At 38.9% G+C, this 26771-nt stretch overlaps 1 protein-coding gene across 1 annotated transcript in view; it reads left to right on the top strand.

The window, feature by feature from the left end:
• LOC134672591 (potassium voltage-gated channel protein egl-36-like) overlaps positions 1-26771 on the top strand; it is a 199679-nt gene that overhangs the window by 6280 nt on the left and 166628 nt on the right. Inside the window, exon 2 of the mRNA XM_063530544.1 lies at positions 21123-21353. Within this exon, the coding sequence (XP_063386614.1) occupies positions 21243-21353 (111 nt within the window). The 5' untranslated portion in view covers positions 21123-21242. The remainder of the gene's footprint in view (positions 1-21122; positions 21354-26771) is intronic.

The following is a 26771-nucleotide window of genomic DNA, read 5'->3' as shown; positions in this document are numbered from 1 at the left end:
CACGTTGGCCAAACGCTCCGCCAACGCTTGGCCCATGAGTTGGCCGTGCCTTGGTCGGAACGTTACTACACGTGGCCACGTCATTTTTAATTTTAAAATGTGGATTCGTCATTATTTATTTTAAAAAACACAAAAAGCATGAACGTCCACCCTCGACCGCGTCCGAGCACGCACTGCCGATTGGGCCACGTGTAGATGCGTACCGCAATCGCTTGGCCAATCCCTTTGATGTGCGGCCGAAAAACCGACACCGCGGCCAACTCATCGCCATCCCGCGCGCCAAAAGCCAACCGACACCAATACATATTGGACCAATAGGTTGGGCCAACGTGTAGAGGAGCCTTAAAGCAGGCGATTATTTTCCTGTGCATATTTTTGACAATTAGTCATAGAAAACGAAACGAAACGAAACGTTGGTGGCCTAGCGGTAAGAGCGTGCGACTTGCAATCCGGAGGTCGCGGGTTCAAACCCCGGCTCGTACCAATGAGTTTTTCTGACCTTAGGTACGAAATATCATTTGATATTTACTAGTCGCTTTTCGTTGAAGGAAAACATCGTGAGGAAACCGGACTAATCCCAATAAGACCTAGTTTCTCCTCTGGGTTGGAAGGTCAGATGGCAATCGGTTTCGTAAAAACTAGTGCCTACGTCAAATCATGGGATTAGTTGTCAAGCGGACCCCAGGCTCCTATGTGAGCCGAGCCGTGGCAAAATGCCGGGATAACGCGAGGAAGAAGACTGTCATAGAAAACGAAACTCTCATACCTGCAAATCTTCAGAAAATTCGCGTTCGTACAGGACAACGGTAGACAATCGTAGCATTCATGGAATGCTCCTTTAAATAAATAGATATGGGTTTTCTTACGGTTATATCCGCATTACTTTAGAATGCTTCTACGATTTTTGCCATACAAATGGAAAACTGAAACAATAAACTTATATCGTCTTACAGGTCAATTCGAACATACCCTGACATCAGAACGATATTTGAATCAAGTTACTTAGTTATCGAGCATTTCGCTCGTTTCTGTTTATATATCTAATTGGCAGACAGGTAAAAAAACGCTGGTGGCGTAGCGGTAAGAGCGTGCGTCTTTCAATCCGGAGGTCACGGGTTCAAACCCCGGCTCGCACCGAACGGTTTCGGTTTATGTACAAAATGTCATTTGATATTTACCAGTTGCTTTTCTGTGAAGGAAAACATCGTGAGGTAACCGGACTAATCCCAATAATGTCTAGTTTACCCTCTGGGTTGGAAGGTCTGATGGCAGTCGCTTTCGGAAAGACTATTAGTGCCTACGTCAAATCATGGGATTAGTTGTCAAGCGGACTGCAGGCTCCCATGAGCCGTGGCAAAATGCCGGGATAACGCGAGGAAGAAGATCTATTCTATTCTATTGGCGCAGGCGAAACTTACGATAACTAAATGACATGATTGGAATATCATTCTCATATCAGTGTACGTTCGAATTGGCCTGTTAGCTTGAAATACCTTATGATCTTGTTTACAGTTCTGCACGTGAACAAAACTAGAACCGTTGTATTTCACGATTTACTTCTAAAAATTTTATTTGTTTCAATTTTAGATATTTTTCTAGAATTTTCTAGCTACGAAACTCCGTAACATAGTAATATTGATGTGTTTTTCTTCGTTTTCTTAGCACGGTTGTCCACTTACTTACGTCTTATGAGTTTATTAAGTCTTGAACTGTTTTTATTTCATAAATGTCTAATTTAGCTTGAGGTGAAATTGAGTTCTTCAGACGAATGAGTTTCTTTTTTAAGGTGTGATATTTATATTTTATTTCTTAATTTAAGTTTTTTAGACTCTTAGAAGTTTTCAATTGAATTTCAGCATGATAAATATGTTTGGCAAACCCACTTAATCACAACATGATAGGTAGTCCGACAATTTTGTCGGTGACATACAGAATAAAAATCTATGTCCTTATCCTTTTTTTAGAAGTTTTTTAGACTTTCATACCGGACTTTAATAAAACATGGCCAATTGGCCAAGCGTGAGTCGTACTTAAGAAAAAAAGTGGTACGGTGTCCTTAAGGCGTGTGTTCAAATCAAACTTAAACTTTTTAATTAACCAACTGCATGTGACACACAGTACCTACACATTATTTTTGTGGAAGGTTAGGCTAGCCTACTTGAGTTACTTGAGCTTACTAATCCGTTAAGCTGTGTCGAGAGACTTTGGTTCTATCGCCTAATTGGCTCGTTGCGGACTTCACCTCCCCCCCCCTTTAAACCCCCTCTCCATCTGGCTGACTTGGGATTGGACTAGACTGTCGAGCCTCCACTTAATTTGTGGTTTAAGTTTAACCTGGTCTCAGGGCTATAACCGCGAAAATCGAAGTTTGCAAATTGCGGGGATTTTTCTCTGTCACTCTAATTACGGCTTCATTGGAGTAAAAGAGAAAGATCCCCGCAATTTGCGAATTTAGGTTTTCGCGGTAGCCGCTCAGAGCGGAATCGTGGAAGAATCTAACTAAAAGTTCCTTAGGGTAGTCTTTTAAAAGTAGGTAATGTGAGTGCTACATAATTAATGGCATTAAAATACGAGTGCGGGTTTATGAAACGAACGAAGTGAGTTTTCATAATAGGATCAATAGAGTGTTGTGTAAACGTATCTGTTGTATATATGTACCTATTTAAATTAACCTGTAAAATTAAAGGCCATTTACTCGAATTTTAAACATCTCAACTTTATATTACTCTTTCACCATTTATAATAATGATAAATCAAATCAAAATTTGAAGTTTTTCGAATAAGCCTCCTAGGAGATTACATAAAACGAAAATAATGTATAAGATGACGTAATATTTTTATTTTTAGGGTTCCGTACCCAAAGGGTAAAACGGGACCCTATTACTAAGACTTCGCTGTCCGTCCGTCCGTCCGTCCGTCCGTCCGTCTGTCACCAGGCTGTATCTCACGAACCGTGATAGCTAGACAGTTGAAATTTTCACAGATGATGTATTTCTGTTGCCGCTATAACAACAAATACTAAAAACAGAATAAAATAAAGATTTAAATGGGGCTCCCATACAACAAACGTGATTTTTGACCAAAGTTAAGCAACGTCGGGAGAGGTCAGTATTTGGATGGGTGACCGTTTTTGTTTTTGCTTTTTTTTGTTTTTTTTTGCATTATGGTACGGAACCCTTCGTGCGCGAGTCCGACTCGCACTTGCCCGGTTTTTTTTATTATAACATAAGTAACACAAACACATTGATCAAAGACTGAACTAACAAATAAACAAAACTTAACCAAGTTAACCTCAATCTAGCTTCATTTTAAAAAGAACTTTCTTTTAATGAAAAGAACAGGCATTTAAGCTCTTTGTGTGCGAGCGGGACAGTATAACAAAAGAACATCAGAGCGTTTGAGCCTCGCGCATACAAATGTTGCTTTCTGACTATAAAGGCTATAAGGCAGCGCCGAAAGACATATCTAAGAAATTCACACAAAACGACAAATCGAGTACCGACTGGGTAGGGGTCTAGCCAAGATGACAACCGTATTTACATCGACAAACGGCAAACAAAATCAAAAGATGTATCTAGGTATCGAGATGACATCACTCCGTAGCGAACGATACGGTAATCTCTCTCTATCAGTGCTTCCATATTAGTGCAACAGAGTTGAGCTTTGTTAACGATTGGCATCTTGGCTTCGCACCCTGTCCTAAATATTAATTAGGTAAATGTTTTATTCAAACGTTAAAAAATTGACTGACTACTTTTTTAGGGTTCCGTACCTCAAAAGGAAAAAAACAGAACCCTTATAGGATCACTCGTGCGTCTGTCTGTCTGTCCGTCTATCACAGCCGATTTTCTCCGGAACTACTGAACCAACTAAGTTGAAATTTGGTACTTATATGTAAGTTTGTGACCCAAAGACGGACATGCAACGTAAACAAATGAATTTTAAACATCGGGGCCCACTTTTGGGGGGTAAATGAGAAAATTAATAAATCAAGTTTTTCAAACTATATTGTGTTACATATCAAATGAAAGAGCTTATTGTAAGGATCTCAAATATATATTTTTTATAATTTTCGTATCAACAGTTTAGAAGTAATTCAATAAAATAGGCAAAAAATAACCATTCCCCCATTTATCTCCGAAACTACTGGGTCTGAAATTTTGAAAAAAATACATAAAATAGGCCTATACCTATAGATAACAGGAAAACCTATTAGAAATCTACAGTCAAGCGTGAGTCGGACTTAATTACTTAGTTTTTGGACCGACCCCTACGGATTTTTTAAAGACGTTTCACTCACTTTTCACATAAAAAAATACATTGTTAAAAATTGTGTAATGTGCGGAATCCTTGTAACGCGAGTCCAATTCGCACTTGGCCGGTTTTTTTTGGTAAGCGATCACATACATTATAGTTTACTCGATAGAAAAACAAATTGAAAATTCGACATTTCTGACCTTAGAGTCAGATGATCTTAGAGACTTTAAAGTCATACAAAACAGCCTACCTACTTGTTATTCTTAAAACATAACATGCAAGATCTAATCAGTTGTATGTCTGTGACCAATTGCGTATACCGTCGACCTCCGTTTCCTGATAAAAAAAGGTTAAGTTCCATTCGTTCCCACTAATGGGCAAACCCGGAATTGTACGGAAATTCGGGATTAAGCGAAAGGGACGGAAGATAGAAACATTATGGGTTTATAGGGTTTTTATAAAAGGATTATATCATATGTAACGTTTTCAACTAAAAGGTACCATATTTTCGGTTGCCGATAAGGTTGATTTCAAATTGAAGCTTCATGGAAATAGCGTCGTATTGACAATCGACAATACGTACCCTTTGTGTTGATGATGATGGTAACAATAATAGGGCTTCCAAAATTACGGATATGCCAAATTTCGTCAAAACTGGTTCAGCGGTTTAGGTAAGTGTGAAGAGTTAACAGCCCGATAGACAGACAGACATATTTTCGCATTTATAATATTAAGTAGGAAAGTAAGGATTAGGCGAGATTTATTTTCCTATTTTACTAAGCAGTTGATTTTAATCTTTAGCAAATGCTACAAAATTAACAGAAGCGTTTGATTCGTAAACTTTATTCATTAAAAGTTGGTCTCTGAATTTAACTCCAACTTGGCTTTATGTTTTCAAATCACAGCTGGGCACAAAAATATCCGCGTTTCTGTAAGCAAATTATACCTAGTTAGGAACGAGCAATTCTTGTATATATTATATTTTTTTTACAAATACAAATACAAATCGTTTATTGACCAAATATTTTTACAATTGACATCACAGATTGAACTTAGCAGAAAATTTGATTTTACAATTAAACTTAATATCCATCGGCCCCAAACTAGGCGCAGCCTGTATCTCGGGAACCGGAAAAATAGAATTTACTGAGAGACTTTCACAAAACTGAATATGATGGCCGTTTTTTTTTTTAAGAACTATCTAATATAAATTTAATTTAAGTACAAAAAATGCATGCAGGAATATCTTGTGCTTTTTGTTTGTATATATTTCAGAAATAAACCATGCAGCGTAAGTGGATTTAAATTTAAGGAGTGAATTGTGTGTGTGTGTGTGTGTGTGTGTGTGTGTGTGTGTGTGTGTATACGCTACCTAAGTACGAATAATTTCTTCTGTCTGATCGTAAGACTGTGTAAGAAGCCATTTCTTAGTTTTCGATTTTAATACAGAGCAAGAGAAGTCATCAAATTTACATAATTTAGAAACCCTATTGTAGACTATGGGGTGCAGGAAGAATGGAAAGCGTTTGGCGAAAGCAGTGTTAACTCGAGGACAACAGACAGTCAGGTGATTAAGACGTTTTTGACGACGTCTGACGTGGTCTACAGAAGCTACAGCAGTTCGATGAGATTCAGTAACAGCTTTTACTACGAAAAGTTGACGAACTCTAAGAACTGACGTTTCTCCGTACAACTCGTTGGTAGGATAGCGGAAAGGTTTCCTCAGCATTACCTTCAGCACAGCTCGCTGCGCCCTTTCTACCTCTATCATTGCACATTTGGCGGCGCCACCCCAGGCCGCAATACAGTACTGAATAATAGATTGGCAGAGTGCAAAATACACAAGCTTTAAAATATCCCGGGATGCCCCACCCCTTAGAAGCTTCATAACATAAATAACTTTTCTCACCCTACCAGATAGTATTTTGATGTGTTGTCTAAAGGACAGCTTTTGGTCAATCACCACTCCGAGATACTTGACCGTCTCAGCGCGTTCAATGGAGTCGCATAAACCGTGACTGGATGACAATGCCAAAGTGTTACAAGAGAGAGGTGCTGACGAAAGTGTTTTATAAAAAGTTAAAAATTTTGTTTTTTTAGTATTCAAGGTGAGTAAATTTTTATCCAGCCAGTCCACTACACATGACATACCAGTTTCTGCCATAGAGGTTACCTCAGGCCACGAACGCCCACTGAAGAGGACCACAGTATCGTCAGCATAACATATCAACTCTGTGTTTTGCAGCTGAATTGAAAGAATGTCATTCATATATATAAGAAAGAGCGTTGGCCCAAGGATGCTTCCCTGTGGGACACCGAAATTGATGGGCAACTCGCTACTTATTGTATCGCTAATTCTGATGTGCTGCCTGCGATTTGTGAGGTAGCTTTTGAACCATCCCAGCGCCGAACCTCTTATGCCAATGTGTTCAAGTTTTTTAAGGAGAATCGGCGCTGAGACGGTATCGAAGGCTTTGGCCAGATCAAGAAAGACCCCAATACAGTGTCTTCCCTGATCGAGCTGCTTTGCAATTAGGTCAGACAATAGTGTGACGGCATTTTCGGTAGACCTACCCCGTCTAAACCCAAATTGTCTGTTAGATAGAAGGTTAAAATTTTCCAAGAAATTTGTGAGGCGTTTGTTGACTACTTTTTCGAGCAATTTAGAAAAAATGCAGAGAAGAGATATCGGACGGTAGTGGTCGGGATTATTTTTCTGGCCAGATTTGAAGATAGGAGATACCGCAGACCTCTTCCAGGCCTCAGGGAATGAGCCCGAGCGTAAACTTAAATTGAAAATATGTGCAAGGGGAGTACAAACGAATTCACTGATACCTTTTATTAAGGCAGGCTTATATCTATATGTCGGCGGCCGATCGTAAGATCAGGCATATCGTGAAATTCCTAGGCATATCGTGAAACGTGAAAATCTTTAACCCGTTCTCTGAGTCGACGGAGCCCTGCTACGCGGGGCTCCTATTTCTGAGCAGTTTGCCCTTTGGGCATCTGAAGCAACCCAATGAACTTATCCTACCTATATATTGGTTTAATGTGACTATCGTCAAAACAATACGCAGGAACATTACGATCTGCCGCCGACATATATATTGGGGATCTCGGAAACGGTTCTTTTGGTGAAACTTGCTGTATGCTGTATGGGGGTTTTCGGGGGCGAAAAATCGATCTATCTAGATCATCTCTGGGAAAACGCGCATTTTTCTCGCTCGGTCTCCCAGATAGCGGATGGTGCTGGAGCTAACATACGGCGTTGCATGAACAAGACTTCTTAATTCCATCCTTGGGTCCTAAGGACCAATCCTGCCAAAGGAAATCTCTTGTTCATGCAATGCCGTGGTTGAACTTTTTATGCTCTGAGCAAACACAACTAAGATATTATTCATTTGTTAGGTACTGTTTGCCTATCTATCTGGTAACAATTTGTGGCTTTCCATCAGAGAAATCCTCATGGAGCATTAGGATCCGAGAAGGACCCTTTAGGTACGGTACGACACATTTAATTTGTGGTTTGTAAAGTGTTCTGTCGCCGTGTAACTTCATTTGCCACCAGATATTTGCTAATATGCTGCTGCTGCTGCTGCTTGCTGATAAGTGAGAAATTTCCAAACTTACCGAATTTCTATAAAAAAATAGCAAACAATGAAAATATCTTCTACTTCCTGGCGTTATTCCGGCATTTCTGCCACGGCCCATGGGAGCCTGCTGGGGTCCGCTTGACAACTAATCCCATGATTTGACGTAGGCACTAGTTTTTACGAAAGCGACTGCCATCTGACCTTCCAACCCAGAGGGGAAACTAGGCCTTATTGGGATCCGGTTTCCTCACGATGTTTTCCTTCACCGACAACAATGAAACAATGAAAATATATCATTAAAAAAATATTTTATTGAAAAATTCACACAAGAATTTACTGACTGGATCTCATGTAAGTTTCCAAAAATTTGCGAGAATGAACGTATATTTTAGTGAATTTTCTGCAACTTGCACATTGCTATCTGCCACTAAATAAACGCGTTAAAACACAAGAAACCAGAGCAAATGTCAACCAGAATGTTCTTTTTAAAGTCGTAATATGCACTGCGAATGGGCTACAAATTATTTCATGTCGTGCCCTGAAAGAACACACACGGAGCAGTAAGGTGTCGCGCACCGCTGTGTTTCGTGCTCCAGTATTTTGGGTATATTCCCATTTTAACTCACATTATAGACGGGTCTAACGCGAATTTTATTCAATTACCTTGACAAATCCGCAATAGCCGAACATCTTGTTACATCTGGCACAAATCACTGGATTGAGTTGCATAGACCAAAAGTTGTCTCCACTGAACGCCATTATTATCCTCGAGTTGTGCGAGAAGCAATTGAAATCAAGAAACACCCCAGGAATTTTAATAGGGAGGATGGTTTCAACTTATCGCCAACTTGGGAACCAGTGATACAGAAGTTAAAGCCAAAGGATCTATCTTCGGACGGGTGCGTGGATATTGTGAGTGTTGCGTGTCGGACTATTGACAATTAACATTATGTGTGGTGGGTATTTGAGAATGTGATGTCTATCCCAAACTTTTCCATACACTTTTCGTCGGGTAGATGCACAAATCTCTGTTTTGACATTTTGCTGGGACATCAGTCAGCCGCGACCATGATCAGTGAAACCTGTGTCGAAACGTCGGTAAATCAAGGTAATTGAATAAAATTCGCGTAAGACGCCTATAATGTGGGTTAATATGTGTTCAAAACGCGAAAGTTTAAAATATTGTTTTCCCATTTGTCCAAGCCCGACGTACATACGGGGTTTTTCGAACGGGGTACAGGCACGCGAGTTTATGGCCGCACATGGTCTTGTTTATCAGTTTGAACGTTTTTTGCACTAGGGATGTTAGTCTGTCGACACACAACACTAACGATATTCGATTTATCGACTGTCGATATTCGTATAAACAAGACCAAGTGCCGATAGTTCGAAAAACTCGCGCGGCTAGAAGATGTTGAGATAAACATAAAATTGACGAATGTAGCAAATTTATAGTGTAATTTTAATCTTAAAATTAAGAAATCTATCTATCTATCTATCAGGTAGCCTTTAGTGTTTGGCTACAAAAGATTCGACCGTTCTCCGCTGCGGTGCGTGATAGAAATCGTCTTCGTAATCGCCGTATAAAAAGGGAGGTAGGCAATATATCAGGTTCTTCATTTACCGCGAAGCCGACTCGAGATGTGGGGGTTTTACCTTTGCTAAATTGGATTTTTCCTTTGTAATTACTAAAAAAACGTGTTAAGGGTCATTTACTGAGCAATAAAAGTATAGGTACGTTTCTTATTAACGGTAATTCCGTTTATTTTTTCTAGGAATTGCTTCTGAAATTTTGATGAGATGAGAGGAACCCTCATAAATATCAAAAAATTTCTAATGCATACCTAAATCTTATCTTTTATAATGTGATGCCTTGGTATTGAAGAAAAAATTAATTCTTCATTTTTGAGTTTTTTCGGTTGCGCCTTAACGGATGACTCGCGCTAGACCCGGCCAGGGCCGGGCCGGAGCTTTCGTGGCTTCGTTTTCTATGGAATGCACCACGTGATCACCGATGAGACGTCATAGAAAATGACACGTCGGAAGCCTCGGTCCGGGCCCGACCCGATCTAGCGTGAGTCATCCTTAATTTGAGCTCGGGATTCGTTTAGGGTACCGAACCCCAATACATTGGCGCAGATCTAGAGCAGAGCCCAACTGGGGAACTACCTCCACTTTTCAGAAAACTGCAGCCAAATAACCTAGACTCTACTCATAGTCTTGTGTTTCTGCCGGTGAGTAGGGTTGCCAGAGCTCATCGAGGGTGCGGGGTGGTAGGGTCGGCAACGCGCATGTACCTAACCTCTAAAGTTGAAACTTCGGTCACCGTAGACTGAAGGCTACTATAGGCTACGGTGACAGCTTTCCATCAGGCGGGCCGCTGCTTATTTGCCACCGACTTAGAAAAAAAAGACACTAGTTTACAAACAAATGCCCTTACCAGGATTCGAATCTGGGATCTCTCTTGCTTTGTAGGCGGTCAGTTTTGAAGCTATTTCTACAAATATCACTTGGTCATTTCGCTTGGCATGTTTGTTAATACATCGTCTGTTTGTGGTGTAAAGGACTCAAAACATGAAATGTTTACCATCGTTGGGAAAACATCCGTGTAAATTCTGCTTTGGAAGCGTTGATTCGGTGAAGTTATGTTCTAATGTATGGGGAAGACAAACATATTATAGCAAGCATTCAATGAATGTAGTAGGTACGACATCTTTGGGTATAGTGCTTTACGCACACTAGTGTCTCATCCCCTCCCCCTGACGCAACCACCCCTTAATTGCCACTCACATTCAAAAGCCAATTAAGACACGGAAAACACTGAATTCAGAAACTACTCCCATTTCATATCGTAAACTTTGTCCCGACATGAATTTTATTCTCTTCCACATTACAATACCATCTCGAAGAAACACGAAGCGAAAAGTCCACTTTAAATTTAGTAGTGACGCTCCGAAATACATTTCAACTTGCTAAACTCAAGAAGCCGTATCTCAATACGAGTATCATAAAGATATACGATCTTTTGGAAGTAAGATTGAGGTCCAAAGCGGTCGCTAGCTAGGCAACCTATAATTATGTTCTTGACAACCGAAATGTCTACTTTCCGAGCGACCTTTAAAAGTGCAAGGGAATATGAACTCAGTTATAATGATTTATGGTTGATATTTGTATGTGGATGTAATATAATTTGCAGTAGAATGATTTAGGAATGGTACTTTCGTAATTTGGTGGACAATTAGTAACTGTGTAGGTAGTAAGGTGATGAAGGTTTAATATTTTAGTTTTGCGTTGATTAGCAATGTAGCGATATTTATTTGTTGGCGTGCTTATCATACGAGTAGGTATACAATAAAAAATATAGGTAAATGAAATTAAAATTAAGTGAAAAGCGCTGGTAGCCTAGCGGTAAAAGCGAGTGACTATCTATCCGGTGGTCGCAGGTTCAAACCCCGTCTCACCGTACCAATGAGTTTTTTGAAACGTATGTACCTGTCTAGGAAATATCATTAGAAATATATTAGTCGCTTTTCGGTGAAAGAAAAAATGTGAGGCTTACTTTCCCGTCTGGATTGGAAGGTCAGATGGCAGAGGTTTTTATAAAAATTAAGTGCCTACGCCAAACAAAACTAATTGCCAATTCTTAGGATTAGTTGCTAAGCGGACCTCAGGATCCCAACACACACTACACTCGCCATCAGATATATCGGAGCGGCCAGGGTGCTCACAAATATATGAACACGCCTCTATTGTCAGGGCGTTAGAGTGCGTGTTCAGATATTGTGAACACCTTGGCCGCTCCGATATATCTGATGGCGACTGTACGAGTATACGTAAACTAGTATGTATTATAAATTTAACACTAGCCAACTGTTTGAATTATACTTACATACAAAAGCGGCGCAAAGAGGTTAGTAAATTCCTAAAAGCTTTCGTCAGCTGCAGAAAACAAGATGGCGGGAGCATAAACTTTATCGCACTGTGAAATATAACTATCATTTTAGTTACTAAATGCTGAACTACAGGGTGGCCGAAAAATAGATTGACATTTTATTAAAATAATCATAGATATGTTTTGTTTTAGATGAATGATTGTAGTTTTAAGTTTTAACGATATCTTGTAAAAAAAACAACGGGTTGCACTCCGGGAGTGCCGGCAGAAGTGAAAACTCAACGACATTGTAACAGTTTTTCGATCAGGTCACGTGTCCGTCTTACGTCTTACGAATCTTACGGTCACGTGACCTGTCGTGAGTTTAACATTTTTTCCCATCATAAAAAGTGCACAGCTCCGCTAAAGAAGTTTTCACTTCAAAAAGTGTAAAGGAGAAAATGTTCCAAAAATTATTTATCAACGAATTATAAAAAAATTATAAAATTAGTCAGTAATCACGTATATTAGTGTGTTGAACACACTTTGGTGTGATCCGCGCAGTGCGAGTGTTATTTATACGTCATAATTTCATAGAAGTTTGACGTTTAAAATTACACTTGCACTGCGTAGGCTATCAGAACCGCTGCAGACTTGATTTGGTCTAACTCTAAATAAATTAAACTTTAACTAATTAAAAATAGAAACAACTGTTCTAATACATTTTATCCAAAATCGATATTTCTAAACCATCCCAATTCCTTCGTAAATAAAATACTTAATAATGAAACACCTTCGAAACTTTCACAAATGTAATCCGTATTTGTTTTATTCCTTTAGAGAAAACCTACTTTTTTCTCCAGTTTTGGCGTTAATTATATTCAGACTTTACGAACAAAATAAAAGGCATAATATTGTGGCTGAGGCAAATGAGAAATTTTTACCTACTTGCTTTGTAAGTTTTTTTTATATAAATTGGTAAGACGTCGTCGATTTGTACTTATACTACTTATATGTCCTAACCAACGCTACGTATTTCCCATACTGTACCGTAAAATTATAAAACTTTGCCCTTTAACATAACTTTGCCCACCGCGTCACAGTTCAGTAAAAGCGTAATAACTTAAACGTCCTTTATCTCCGAAACTACTGGGTCTATAATTTAAAAAAAAAATACAGGAAATAGTTCTTTACCTATAGATGACAGGAAAACCTATTACAAATGTGCAGTCAAGCGTGAATCGGACTTATATGTACGGAACCCTAGAAACGAGAGTCCGACTCGCACTTGGTCGGTTTTTCTAAAGAACCCCATACTGTAGATCCTCGGGAAAACATCGGCATAGCTCATTCCACAGCCGGATTCATGTTCAATTTGTTTATTTATGAATAATACAATGATATCCTAAACTCTAGAGTCTAGACCAATATTTATTATACGCAGCATTGTAGGTATTACGCCAAGTAATATATGCAATCAGTGTAGTTTACGCTCACATAAAGGACAGCTGGGCCCCAATATGGGGGAGAATCGTACCTACTCTTGAATATTGGGATCTTTGCATTGAATAAACGGACTATGATTATAGGCAATATGGAGGTACCGTATTGCTAATTCGGGTACGGAGGTAGATTCTAATTTTGTTATGGTTTTGAACTAGTTTTGACACGACACTGACAATAGTAATAATAGTAGTAGTAGTAGTAAAAGTGTAATTTTATTAAAATTTATCATGTATGGATCTTATTAGTTATCTGAAATAAATGTATTTTGAATTTATTTTTGAAAACATTTTATTGTACTTACTTGAAACATAAAACATGGAAAAACACACATCATTAGTACAAAGGCGAACTTATCCCTTTCAGAGATCTCTTCCAGTTAACCTTTGAGCAATTAGTCTTGGTGATTGGCGGGCAACTCATGACTTATACTTTATTTCGCATGCACCAATCTTTAGGGGTTCTTAAAGGTTGTGTCAAAATAATATCAAAATTGTAACAAATCATCAAACCTGAATCTGACTCACGGTCAACTGTAGATTCGGGGCCCGATTCGGATTTTGAAATAGACATCTAATAGATATCTTTTAGACATCACCAAGATACGATAACGATATGTTTAAGACCTAACCTGTCAAATTTAACATTTGCGCGATTCTGGAGATATTCTTGAACGATTTCCACAGGATATGACTTAGAGATCCAATTCACATCTAATAGATATCTTACTCTATCTAACGTAAAAGTGACATTGGTTGCCCGAATTGCTCTGCAAAAGAGAACTAGTTGATATCTAAACTATAACGTATCTAGAATGGATCTAGTACGTGTCGTCTCTTGTGAATATCTCGAAGTTCGAATATGGCAGTCGTTCTTACATATTTCACTGCCGAGGGTTATGCGGCAGATGTGTAAGTACTTTCGGCCCGCAAAATTTCATTGAGCATCATAATGTTCACTTACTTAACGATAATCAAGTTAGTCACATTATAAACCTCTTCACTTAAGTCCATTTTACTCCGCCCTGTATTTTAGGACATTACCAACTCGCCCCTAACTGGAAACCACCCCCCTCCCCCCACCACCGTTGGAACGCTGCCAGTAATGACGTGACTGGTAATTTAAAAAACATGCTGACTTTATATTTGTAACGAATTTCGAAACTTGAGCCGGGGGTCTTAAAGAAGACAGTTTGAACCTTAAGCAGGCTTTGAATTGAGTTGAAACTCCACATACTGTAAGTGTATTTTATTTTATTTATGGAAAGCAAACAGAAATAGGTGAGCAGGAGATAAGTTTACAGAGACACACTAAGGACATTCACTTATTTCCTTAACAGTTGGGTGACATGCAACATTATGGTACCTCATCATCATCATCATCGGCCACATCATCTGTTGTAGATGTTTGTTGCGGCGCTTATATTATCATATTAATTTTAATATAAATATCATATAAATTTTCGTGTCTTAAATATAAATACTTTTTTTTATTGGGGAAATAAAAGATATCTACTTTCCCCCCTTTTTTGCTTATAACTTTTGATATTTTTTGTGTGCTAATACACGCTTCGGATACATTTTTCTAGGCATCATGACGACTCTAATGAGGTATCACACGTATTTTTAGGAGTATCATCTTTATTTTTCACCGTTTTCAGGATCTCGAACACATCTAGCTTATATGATGATGGTGACCGGAGGTGACGATAATAACTCTGTGATAAAACAACACAACGTAGGTTACGAAGTTGTGTTTGGGTTTAATAGAATTTTCTCTGAGTACGAATTGCCAGTTGGAAGAAAAGTACAGTTAGCGATAGAAAATTGTATGAAAAATTAAATTTTTGACAAAAACTTATTATGTTATTGGAGAAAAATTTTATTAATATATGATGAATATAATAATGTGGGTGTAGTATCTCAATGTATTAGGGCCCGATTCGGATTTTGAAATGGACATCTATTAGATATCTTTTAGACATCACCAAGATACGATAACGATATGTTTAAGATCTAACCTGTCAAATTTGACTTTTGCGCGATTCTGGAGATACTCCTAAACGATTTCCACAGGATATGACTTAGCGATCCAATTCACATCTAATAGATATCTTACTCTATCTATCGTAAAAGTGAATTTGGTTGCCCGAATTGCGCTGCAAAAGACAACTAGTTGATATCTAAACTATAACGTATCTAGAATGGATCTAGTACGTGTCGTCTCTTGTGAATATCGAATGTGAATTCGAATACGGCAGTTACTTCGCTGCTAGCTGCAATACGTCCTTCTTGAGTCACGCTCCGACATATATAATAGAGTCGCGAAGTTTGCCATCAAGTCTATAACATATAAAGCAATTTCCTTATAGATATGAGACGAAGAGGAATCACGGAATAATAAAATATGATATACGATAAATAAGGCGAACGTTTCCTATTATTGGATATGTTGCCAGCACAATCGAGTTATTACCCAATATAAATAAAGTCAGAACAAGAATAGTCTGCAGCGGATTTGATAGCCCACGAAGTGAAAGTGTTATTTTAAACGTCAAACTTCTATGAAATTATGACGTATAAATGACACTTGCACTGCGTGGGCTCTCAAATCAGCTGCAGACTTTTTTTGGTCTTCCTCTAAACCGGTTTGAGATGTACTCAAAGAAAAGTTAAGTAGCAAACGGTCGGAATATTATATAGGTTTGAAATTAGATGAAACCGTATTTAGAATAAGAAATTAATTATTAATGATAAGTACAGGTGGGCACAAAATTACGTTGACAATTTTTTTTTATAGAGTCGCACCAAGAAAAGTCTGCAGCGGATTTGATAGCCCACGCAGTGTGTTATTTATAAGTCATAATTTCATAGAAGTTTGACGTTTAAAAACTTTTCACGATCAGACTCTACACAAATTTTACAAAATGTTATTATTAAAATGACTACGAGTGTCATACAAAAACCGCATTATGTCCAAAATGTTCTTATTTACGATTTAAGAAGCCTATTTGCTGTTAAATGTTCAATTTTTGAATTTGAGTTTGCCGTTAGGTGGCGAAAATTTTTGTCGCTATCAGATGAGCTGATGAGCTTTCGCATTTCATTTCGCCGGTAAATTTTCTATAAGTCTTATTTTTATTTTATTTCATTGAATAAAACATCTTATTATACGTGTGTAAGAAGTGTAAAAAATACTAAGATAAGTAAGTCTAATGCCATTATAATTCCAATGAAGAAAACTTAAAGCATTTCAAAGGCAAATCCCAAGCCAACCCAGCCGTGAAAGGTATTAACTTTTCTATAGAATTCTTCTGAATTTCTCACAATACTTAACGGGTATTCTATAGAACATAATTCTTGGTCAGAGAGCTGTTACATCAATCATCGCATTATGGCGTGGTTTTTGGGTTCAAGAGAAGAGCGTGGGCGTTAATGTTAGTATGTTTGTTTTCGGAAAAGGTTAAATATCGGTACCTCTATGTATGCGTGCGTGTAGAGTTAGACCGTAAAAAGTCTGCAGCGATGATTTTGATAGCCCACGCAGTGCAAGTGTAATTTTAAACGTCAAACTTCTATGAAATGTTGACGTATAAATAACACTTACACTGCGTGGGCTATCAAATCCGCTGCAAACTTTTATTGGTGCGACTATAATCAACTTCTTCATCTTTTTTCATCACACTTACTCGAAAAAGATCTTATTTCATGCAGGTGTATTGATGATGACAGTTAAAAATTCAGAAAAAAAGCAATTACTCACGAGTGAGTTATATCTTTTTTTAAATTATGTCACTCATTCATACGAACCAAGTAGGTACCTATATCCGTAAATGAGTCTTACCGTCCGTTTACCATAAAAACAATGTTAGTAATACCACAAAATATGCCGTGTGGTGGCCGGCTTTAGAATAGCGCCAACCTTCACATAGGATAGGGTGTCGTACGAGGCGACTAAGTCCACAAACGAAGTAAGAAGCTATTTCGTCACAGGGGAGATGGTCCTCTTAGCATTGTTTTGCAATCCATCTAGGAGAAGGATACTCCAAAATAAAACCCGGAATGGAGTTTCCGTAAGGCGCGAGTAGGGTCCAACCTGAAATATGCGGCAGATTCCTGCAGCTGACCTGTCTCCACACGTATTGGCTCGCCTTTCCTGTGGCATAAGACAGTGAAGCCGAGAGGGTAATGCAGGTGCTGGGCATCCCTGCGTTTCCTTAATTCCGTCCCAGGCGGTGTAATGTATGTTACACCATAAATCGTCTGCATTAGACGTAAAGGCCAATGATGAATACCACAAATACCCATGATATGAGGGAAATGAGACGACACGATACGATGAAAATAAGCCATGCATGCTTTACACTGACCAATTTTAAGAAATAGGTACTAGATATTGATTAAATCTTTCATATTTTAGACCAAAAACACCGGTATAAATGTCAAAGTAATAAGATGACGTGCAAATATTCAGTCGAGGCCGCGCCAAACCCGTAGCCGATTTCCATAAATAAAATATTATCTTATTTATTAGTAGGCGTGTTAAGAAAATGAAGCCTATCTGATATTCAGAGATAATATAAGGTTTCCATGAAATTGTGATATTATGGGTATGAAGAGTGTTTCTTTTTTCGCTAAATAATAACGTGTTATTTGGTCTACAGGGATAAAGGTATGGAAATTTAGGTTTGTCTTTCTCATTTGCAATGGAGAATACAATAAATATTAAATTCAATTAATCCTCATACTGTACAACCAAAACAACCAAAAGTAGAAATCTGCTTGAGAGTGAAGATATCCTACTGACTGCGCCACTTATGTACGTTCATTGAGCTACTATTCAAGCGCTGGTGGCCTAGCGGTGAAAGCGTGCGACTTGCAATCTGGAGTTCGCGGGTTCAAACCCCGGCTCGTACCAATGAAGTTTTCGGTACTTATGTACGAAATATCATTTGATATTTACTAATTCCAATAAGGCCTAGCTTATCCTCTGGGTTGGAAGGTCAGATGGCAGTCGCTTTCGTAAAAACTAGTGCCTACGTCAAATCATGGGATTAGTTATCAAGCGGACCCCAGGCTCTCATGAGCCGTGGCGAAATGCCGGGATAATGCGAGGAAGAAAGAAATTGAGCTACTATTCAAGAAAGAAAGGAGAAGAACAATACTTATGATACCTAATAAGTATTGTTAAGTGTCATTTTGTATGGGATTTGGAGTTTCCAAAACGTCCCGCAAACGCGAACGTTTCCAGACGTAACGCAAACGCGAACGCTCGTCACGTTATCGAATAAAATTTACACTAGGCGTTCAGAGTAATTAAATTAAAATTAAAATCCATTTATTTCGAGTAACGAGGACTCATAATCACAATAATATACAATTAAATTAAAATTACATTAAACAAAATAAATAACATTAACATACACTATTCTAAATACTACGCACAACACAACAAATATTATTTTAAAACATGCCGGTCGCAACAATGCCGCATATAGGGGCATATAGGCATATAGGTAATATACCCAACCCCGCAATCATATACAGAAATATATTCTGAATAGAAAACGTATCAGATTGGAACGATTTGGTATTTGGAAAGGTTCTTAAGGAGCAATCAGCGGGCGGAGATGATCAATTAAGCGGATTTGCTCCGAGCGGTTGGAGTGTACAGTCGCCATCAGATATATCGGAGCGGTCAAGGCGCTCACAAATATCTGAACACGCCTTTATTTTCAAGGCGTTAGAGTGCTTGTTCAGATATTATGAACACCTCGGCCGTTCCGATATATCTGATGGCGACTGTACAAGATAACGGTGTTTAATCATGTTTATTTATTAAGTATCTGTGAAATTATCAAAGTGATATATTTATTTAAGATAAGAAAATATTTATGAGTTACAGTAATTAAGCATGAAAAGATTCGAGAAATAGTAATAAAGTAATATAATATGTCAACTTTATTCGTCTATTTCGTACGAGTATTAAACGTTAAACGTGACGAAAATAATGGTGTCGTTATTTTGACGGAGGGGTATTATTACTCGAAGAGATCCTCAAATGGACAAGTTCGTCTTTGTACTACTTACTTTATTGTATGTAATACATATACCTTTTTGTACGATAAAGAGTCTACTACGACTATTACAGTAGCCGTAGGTAGTTGACATTTGACGTTTACATTAACGACTTCGTAAACTCGACGGCAGTCCATCTCGCTCGCATTGAAGCATTGGCGCGAATGGGGCGATAGAGACGATATGCGATCGAGTACACGCATTTGCTAACGTAAATATTAAATGCCTACGTGTGGTAATGGCAGGTATCCGGACGTCTTTGCAATAACCCAGTCTCATTTTCCACCCAAACTTCAATCCATAGACCGGTATACTGTTCACTTTTTCTACAATACTTAGTACAAATGCCTGCTCAGACCGGTTCATGGGTGTCTATTGTTGCGCCTGTGAACGGGTTCCAGCAGGCGTTCTACAACACATTAAAGCTCTCCAAAGTGCTCAAGGTGGACTGACGATCTGGTAAAGATCGCGGAAGTCCGCTGGATACGGGTGGCGCAAGACCGGTCTTTGTGGGACTCTTTGGGGGAGGTCTATGTCCAGCAGTGGATGTTCTCTAGCTGATATGACGATAATGATGATGATGAAAGTGCCTCTACCTGTTTTATTTATATCCCTACGCAAGCCTTTCAAAAGACCGGGATTTATATCCCCGTGAAATCCAAAATTAAGAAACAAGTAGACTTAATATAAACAAGTCTGTGTTTTGAAAGTACCATAAAAACCTACGAAAACGCGATTCGCCGAAATATGTTTTTAATAAAAAGCCTTTACACACAGTAAATAAGAGCCTCTTCAAACAATAAACTTCATTTTTCTCTGCCCACTATTTGCTTTGCGGCAACTGAATTATATGAACAAACACAATTGGACCTATTATTGTTTGGGCCGAACGTTTTTCTATTGATTTATTAATATGTCATTGATATATTTATTTAGTTATCGTTGCTTTTGTTTATTTTGCCAAGCAATAGTTATTTGTTTTACAAGGGGGCAAAGTTGTTGTTTAACCGCTCGTGCTAATATTGATACCCGAGCAAGCGAAAGATTCCAAAATTGAACCACGAGCGTAGCGAGTGGTTCGAAAAATGGAATCTTGAGCGTTGCGAGGGTTTCAAAGCACGAGGGTTAAACAAAATTTGCCCCCGAGTGAAACACAAAATTTTTCACCACACCAACCCGAAGCAAATTTTAAATGTAAAATATCAAAAAAAAATGTTATTAAATATTTATCATCCAAAATCATCATTTAAAAGTCAATTCTACCAGCAAACATAAGAAAACAACTCAAAATTTGCATTTGATTACTTTGCCTCACATGTGGATAAAATGCAACTTTGCTATTCGTTTTTGAAGTGCAAAGTAATTCTTTCCGAGCTGGTGTGGTGAAAAATAACTATCTGGTATCCGGCCGGAGATGGCACAGGATCGAGACAAGTGGCGTGTACTCGTGTCGGAGGCCAAGACTCATTTTGGGTCGTTGCGCCATTAAGTAGTAGTAATAGTAGTATCCGGCCGGAAAGTAGGTCACTATCCGGTATCCGGCCGAATATCAAAATAATAGCCGGACAGCACTTCTATTTATCAATTAAATGACTGCTAGAGTTAGACCAAGTTACGTCTGCAACGATTTAGCATATGCAGGGTAATTGTTAGTTTACGTCATAATTTCATAGAAGATTGACGTTTAAAATAACACTCGCACTGTGTGTCTCTCTTCCAGAAAACCTTTAGGTAGCGGAGACAGTAAAATTAGAATATACAATAGGTGGTGCAAATAACCCGGTTGGAATAAATTTAAGTCCCTGTCTTCTCTTGTTCCAGGTGATATCCGCCCTTTCAGTCTTCTTCATCTGCGTATCAGTCCTCTGCTTCTGCCTCAAGACCCACCCCGACCTTCGAGTGGCTTTGGTCTTGCCAGTGGAGAACAGCTCTGAGACGGCGATGGTGGAGAGTCAGCCTTGGCTGAATCACGGGCAGCCGCATGTGGCTTTCTTCTACATCGAGCTGGTGTGCAATGTGTGGTTTACTGTCGAGCTTCTGGTTCGATCTGTGGTAAGTAATTAAGTAATTAGGATACATAAAGGATATATTTAACAATATGGTCAAATCTTAAGAAACTAGAACGGATTCTGAGCCATGCCGGGTCCAAAGGTCCCCATCACACTAGCAGCGTTACCCCGCTGTATTGCGATGGAGACCAGTTGGACAAGCCATGACTCAGAGTCAGGTCAAGAGGGGGTCATTCCCCTTCTCCCTGAGGCGCTTGCCAAGCTCTCTGAAGAGCTCTCGTGCCTCCCGTCCCCAGGGCCCTGCTGTCTCGACAGCGACGGGCACGAAGTCGTAAGTGGCTCCCGAGGCAGATTATTTTTGTCGCTTGTTTTTGGCGGCAGTGTCTGCTGCTGAGCCTGCCATTAAGTAAATTAACAGTTTCAGACACACCATAGCAGAATCGCCATGGCATCTCACCTGCTAGATAGACTACACTTCCTTTACTAACGGTATTAATTAGAAAGGGATGAGTATAGACATTCTCGCGGGCGAGTTACTGTCGCGTTGCTTCTGCAGGAATAAGAATCCAAATTCAATACTAAATCTAAGTCAAGGTCGAAGTTTTTGGCTTGTATGAACCTTTTTTTTTTTTTTTTTTTTTTTTTTTTTTTTTTTTTTTTTTTTTTTTTTTTTTTTTTTTTTTTTTTTTTTACGTGGAGTAATGCATTTAGGCATTCCGCCTAGCCGGGGAACTAGGACGGATATGTCGGACTCGTGGCCAAGGGGCCAAATACCGACTAAACCCTCCACGGTATGCCCGTCTCGCAGCAATAGTGACGGTGAACACGGAATCGCAGAGCATTCTACCGCGAACACCGCCTGCTGCCGACAGCCGAGGCTGTCCCCTCCTTGGACCCGAAGGCCCTGGAGCCGAAGCTCCCCCTCTCGAAGGTAGTATGCAGGGCGACACCACACACTGATCCCTCATGACAACCTCCACGCCGGGAGGAGATGGAAAAACCCCGGGTTCCACCTCCTCAGGTTGTCTTAGCGATTTTTTATAGAGGTGGTCATCCTCGTGGCCACCATGCCGGCGCCGGCCAGCACTGGCAACCCCCCCGGCCGTCATCATAGGCCCTCTGCCTAGACGGTTACGGGGACCGCAGTTTTATACAGGTCAGCGGCATTCCTGTGCCCTCACGCGCCCAAAGGCGCCCGGCCCGAAGGCCCCATCCGCGACCGTAGCCGCCCGGCCCGAAGGCCCCCTCCAGCACACACTCGGGTGAACTCTCCCTAATTGAGAGGACACCCTGTGCGGAACCCCCTCAACCCCCCCACGACAGGACATTGGCAGCACCGGTAAGAAATCACTTGAAAATCAAGAGATTATTTACCGTTGCCCCCGGGGTGCACCGTCCAAGAACCCTTCCCTTACCCCCGGATCAATTAGATCAAGAGGAATGAGAAGGGACCTGGCGCTCTGGGAGGTTTCCTGTCCGTAGCACCCCGGCTTGTATGAACCTGGACAGGGGCTAATTTACTTTCTTCGAGCAAAAGGATCTTTTGTTAGTTTGTAGACGCTACTCTCAAAAATCAAATATGCCATTGCTCAAAAGAATCAGACCAAGGAACGAGTATTTTTTCATGTTTAGAAAGTAAGTCTTTTTGTATTTTTTAAGCGCGTAAGATCCAATACATTAAACATTTTCGTCGCTGAAAATAACTAGTAACTTACTTTTGTTGTAAAAAAAACCTTTATTTCAACACAGCTATTCCTATTCGGTTATAAAGAACATCTGTTAGGTAGCTTGAGGCGAGTACTTTTTCAATTTCCCACTTTAATTTAAAGTTCGATTTTTATCCATTGAACTTTTCGTTGGAACGAAATGAACTTTTGAGGTTCTGAATTTATTTTAGTTTTAAGTGACATTCGGACAACTACTGCAGTAAAGTTGGTGGTGCAATGCCGGTGCAAAGTAGCGACAGAAATGGGAGACTTCACTTACATTTTCCTTAATAAATTGCATTCAACGTTTAATCTCTCACTCAGTTTATGCAAGGTATAAGCAAAGAGAATAGATAGTATAGAGGGCTATTGACAAAGTAAATTTTGTAGTCACGGTACATTTACTGCCATCTATCGACACACGATTAAAACTTAAAATAAAATTGAAAATGTATAAATTAATCATAATATGTTTACGGATAAATGATTTTTAATTTTTATTGTTCCATACTGACCCATGTCATTTCACTGATATGTGTTAAAATTGTTAAATACGAAACGGTGTCGTCACGCCATCTAGCCGAATATAGGCTAAAGGTGTGTGCGGCATCTATCCGAGAATGACTTTTTCTTGATTTCCGAGGCACGTTTTTCCCTTAGACTTTATTCATCTTATACGAAGTTACATATGTCTTTGGTATAAGTATTAGCGTCAAAATTATGTACGTTGAGTTGCGGTCACAATCTGAATGTCACATTTACCCACATGATTTTGAACTATATTTAATAGCGATAGAGTTCAATTTTGCATAATTTCTGACACGCGTATGCCTTATAAAGGGTTAAGATGTTTTTTATACTTAAATTTGTTAATCCTATCCGCATTTTGTTTTATCAGAAATATACATAATTTAACGCTAGAGACAGATAAAATATAAATACTACCGACGAGCTTTCAATTCAATTTTACAATCAAAAATGTAAGAGACATTTATATATTGAAATACAACTTCAGCGCAACAATAGTTTCGAAAATATACGAAACTCGCTTGTGTAAATCGAATATTCGTCGGTTTTATATGAATAAGTAAAACAATTATGACCGTGCATATCAGAGAGGATATTTAATATTAATGCTGAATATTGCAGTTTCATTCTTATTTTACGACCGCCAGAGACCAAGTAGAAAGACAGTCTTTATACTTTATGGTCCTCGTTTCTCGTACGAGTAGATGAAGTGTTTGGGAGAACGCAGTTGCATATTTTTATCAACGTTTTGACCTTCGATTAACATCGTCAAACGTGTTTTAATTTTTTGAGATATGTTATCCACTTGACCGTCCGACGATAGCATAGTATCCGAAAAAAATATGCTCTTAACCGTCCGCGGGAACCATACTATCCAAAGGGGTGGAAGAAAGAATTGATTTCAGAGCCATCTAACGGAATATTTCGGCATTGTTTACTAATTCTCTTGATGCGACAACGTAGCCTAACTAAATAGTTAGCTCTAAAAAAAATTAGATGGCAGTGTAGTTATAATTTTTGTAGAAAGATGTGAAAACTCTGCGCGGGGCGTGCGTCGCTAAAAAAACCCGGACGGTTGACAGGAAAACAGTCTCGCGGGCCGGACGGTTGAGTGGCTAAAACTTGCTCAACATGTTTCACTCCATACCTTAATGTCGAAACATGTCGAGCAAATTTCGACTTAAAATACGTGAGTCTCACGAAAGTTTCGTTATTAAAATTCTCAAATACTTTTACAATCTTAAGCAGTAGTAATAAATCCGGTAAATTAAATCCCTCTACAAAACTGTACTCATGCGGACATTGTAACGAATTGTCTGACATAGACGTTACAGGTCAAAGTTACAACATTACAACATCTTACTTATCATACTCCTCCTTGAAATAAATCTGTATCCTATTGTAATCCACTCCTTAGCGGGTTGTATACCGGGTGTGGCCTGTAATACGAGCAAAAAATTAAACTGTAGGCTGTACTCCTCATACTGACCAACATTTGTTCAGCAACTTTTAAAAATAACTTGTGGTTTGATTTTTAATACACTTTAAAGTTTATTCTAAGACGCAATGTATTGCGAATTTTGTTATGTTTAAGGCGTGACAAGCAACGTCAATCACAATGATATGGCGTGACGATGGCGTCCATTGAAGATAATATTTATTTTGTATGAAAAGTAGGGAGTCTTCCTCCATAATTTCTTAAAGTTGTTGAACAAAAGTGTTACCGTTTGAGGAGTACAATTTATGTTTTAAGTATTTGCTTATGTTATAGGCCACACCCGGTATAAAATGACGACAAGACAAATAGCAAAAGACAAAAAAAAGGAATGAAATCGCTCGCTGTACGATTGGCTCGAATTCGTGAGAAATACCGCTGAATTAGCACCATTCTTAGTGCACGTAAGGGCTCGTCTTTATTATATAAGTCAATGATTGTTATACACATCGTCACTACTTTGAAAAAATCTCGTAACTCACACTGCTACTCAAAGTTGAAAGGCAGTTACTCTGTATGCATCCCATACATAGACACCACATTTTTCTAATGTTTGACAGAACAAGATAGAAGTTTTTGTCAAAGTAGTGCTGATATATGACTGGGGGAGGAAGGTATAATAAAATGGTCCAATAATTCCTGTGCATATTCTGTAAGCCTTTTACAGTCTTTTTATGTACTCGTCTGTATGCTGACATTTTATGAACAATATAAATGGCAGGAATTTCCGGTCCGCTGGATTATTACTCGACGAAGCCTTAAATACTGAACTCGGTGCTTTTATTATTACTGACAGTACCTACACAGTTCGTGTATGCAACAAAATTTCAAGTCTTTTAATCGAATTTCAATGGAATTCTCTCGATTTGTGCGAAAGAGAAACTGGATTAAGGTAGTTAAAATAACTGCGATGCACTACAAGTAAAAATTGAAAAGACGAATAAAAAAAATGATTGTAGGCAGTTGTAGGGATAAAACATGAATTAACTAGGTATATCAGTACGGATATGATGGTCGTTCTTGTCTACGTGACAGTGTGATAAAACGGTGTCCGTCACTTTCTATCCCACGGTGTTAAAAAGTGACAGTTGTTTTATCACGTGGATAAAGATGCATTGGATAAAGCAATCCATAATACGCCGGCAGGCCCGTAAAGTTTTATGATTAAGGGGGTCAGACACTAACGTAAACGACAAGTCTCAACTCATGGTACGGCTGCTTTTTGTGAGACTTAATTGACCGGAAGGACGACCCTAGGGGCTATTTTAAAGGTCATTATTGACATTAGCGTTAGGACGCCATTGAAGGGCGCAGATGTAGTACATACTTGTTATTCATCGTATCTTCTCGGAATCGTTCGTATTTTTCATGCTACTTCAGTCAACCTCAGTACTTTTTGTATCGATACTGACTGAAATAGCAAGACACGTTCGTACGTTTCCGTGAAAATACGATGGAAAATAATAATGCACTACATCTGTACACCATTTTACATTTGTCCCACACATTGTTTTCAAAATCTTGTTTCAAAATTAATGCGCTTTCCCGATTGAGATGCGTTTAAAACGTGCTTCCTTTGAAATTTTAAGCGTATTTTACTTGTAAGTATTTCGTTATTAATGAGTTTTCTGTAAAGAACATCCTTCGATTGAAATAAAAGTATTCTTAAAATAGGTCAAGGCTCTGCGCTAACTGGCGTAAAATATTACCCGCTCAAACCCTCATAAATTAA

This window comes from Cydia fagiglandana, chromosome 17 (genome assembly GCF_963556715.1).
Source record: "Cydia fagiglandana chromosome 17, ilCydFagi1.1, whole genome shotgun sequence".
Taxonomy (NCBI): Eukaryota; Metazoa; Arthropoda; class Insecta; order Lepidoptera; family Tortricidae; genus Cydia; species Cydia fagiglandana.
This window is presented reverse-complemented; position numbering and strand designations above follow the sequence as displayed.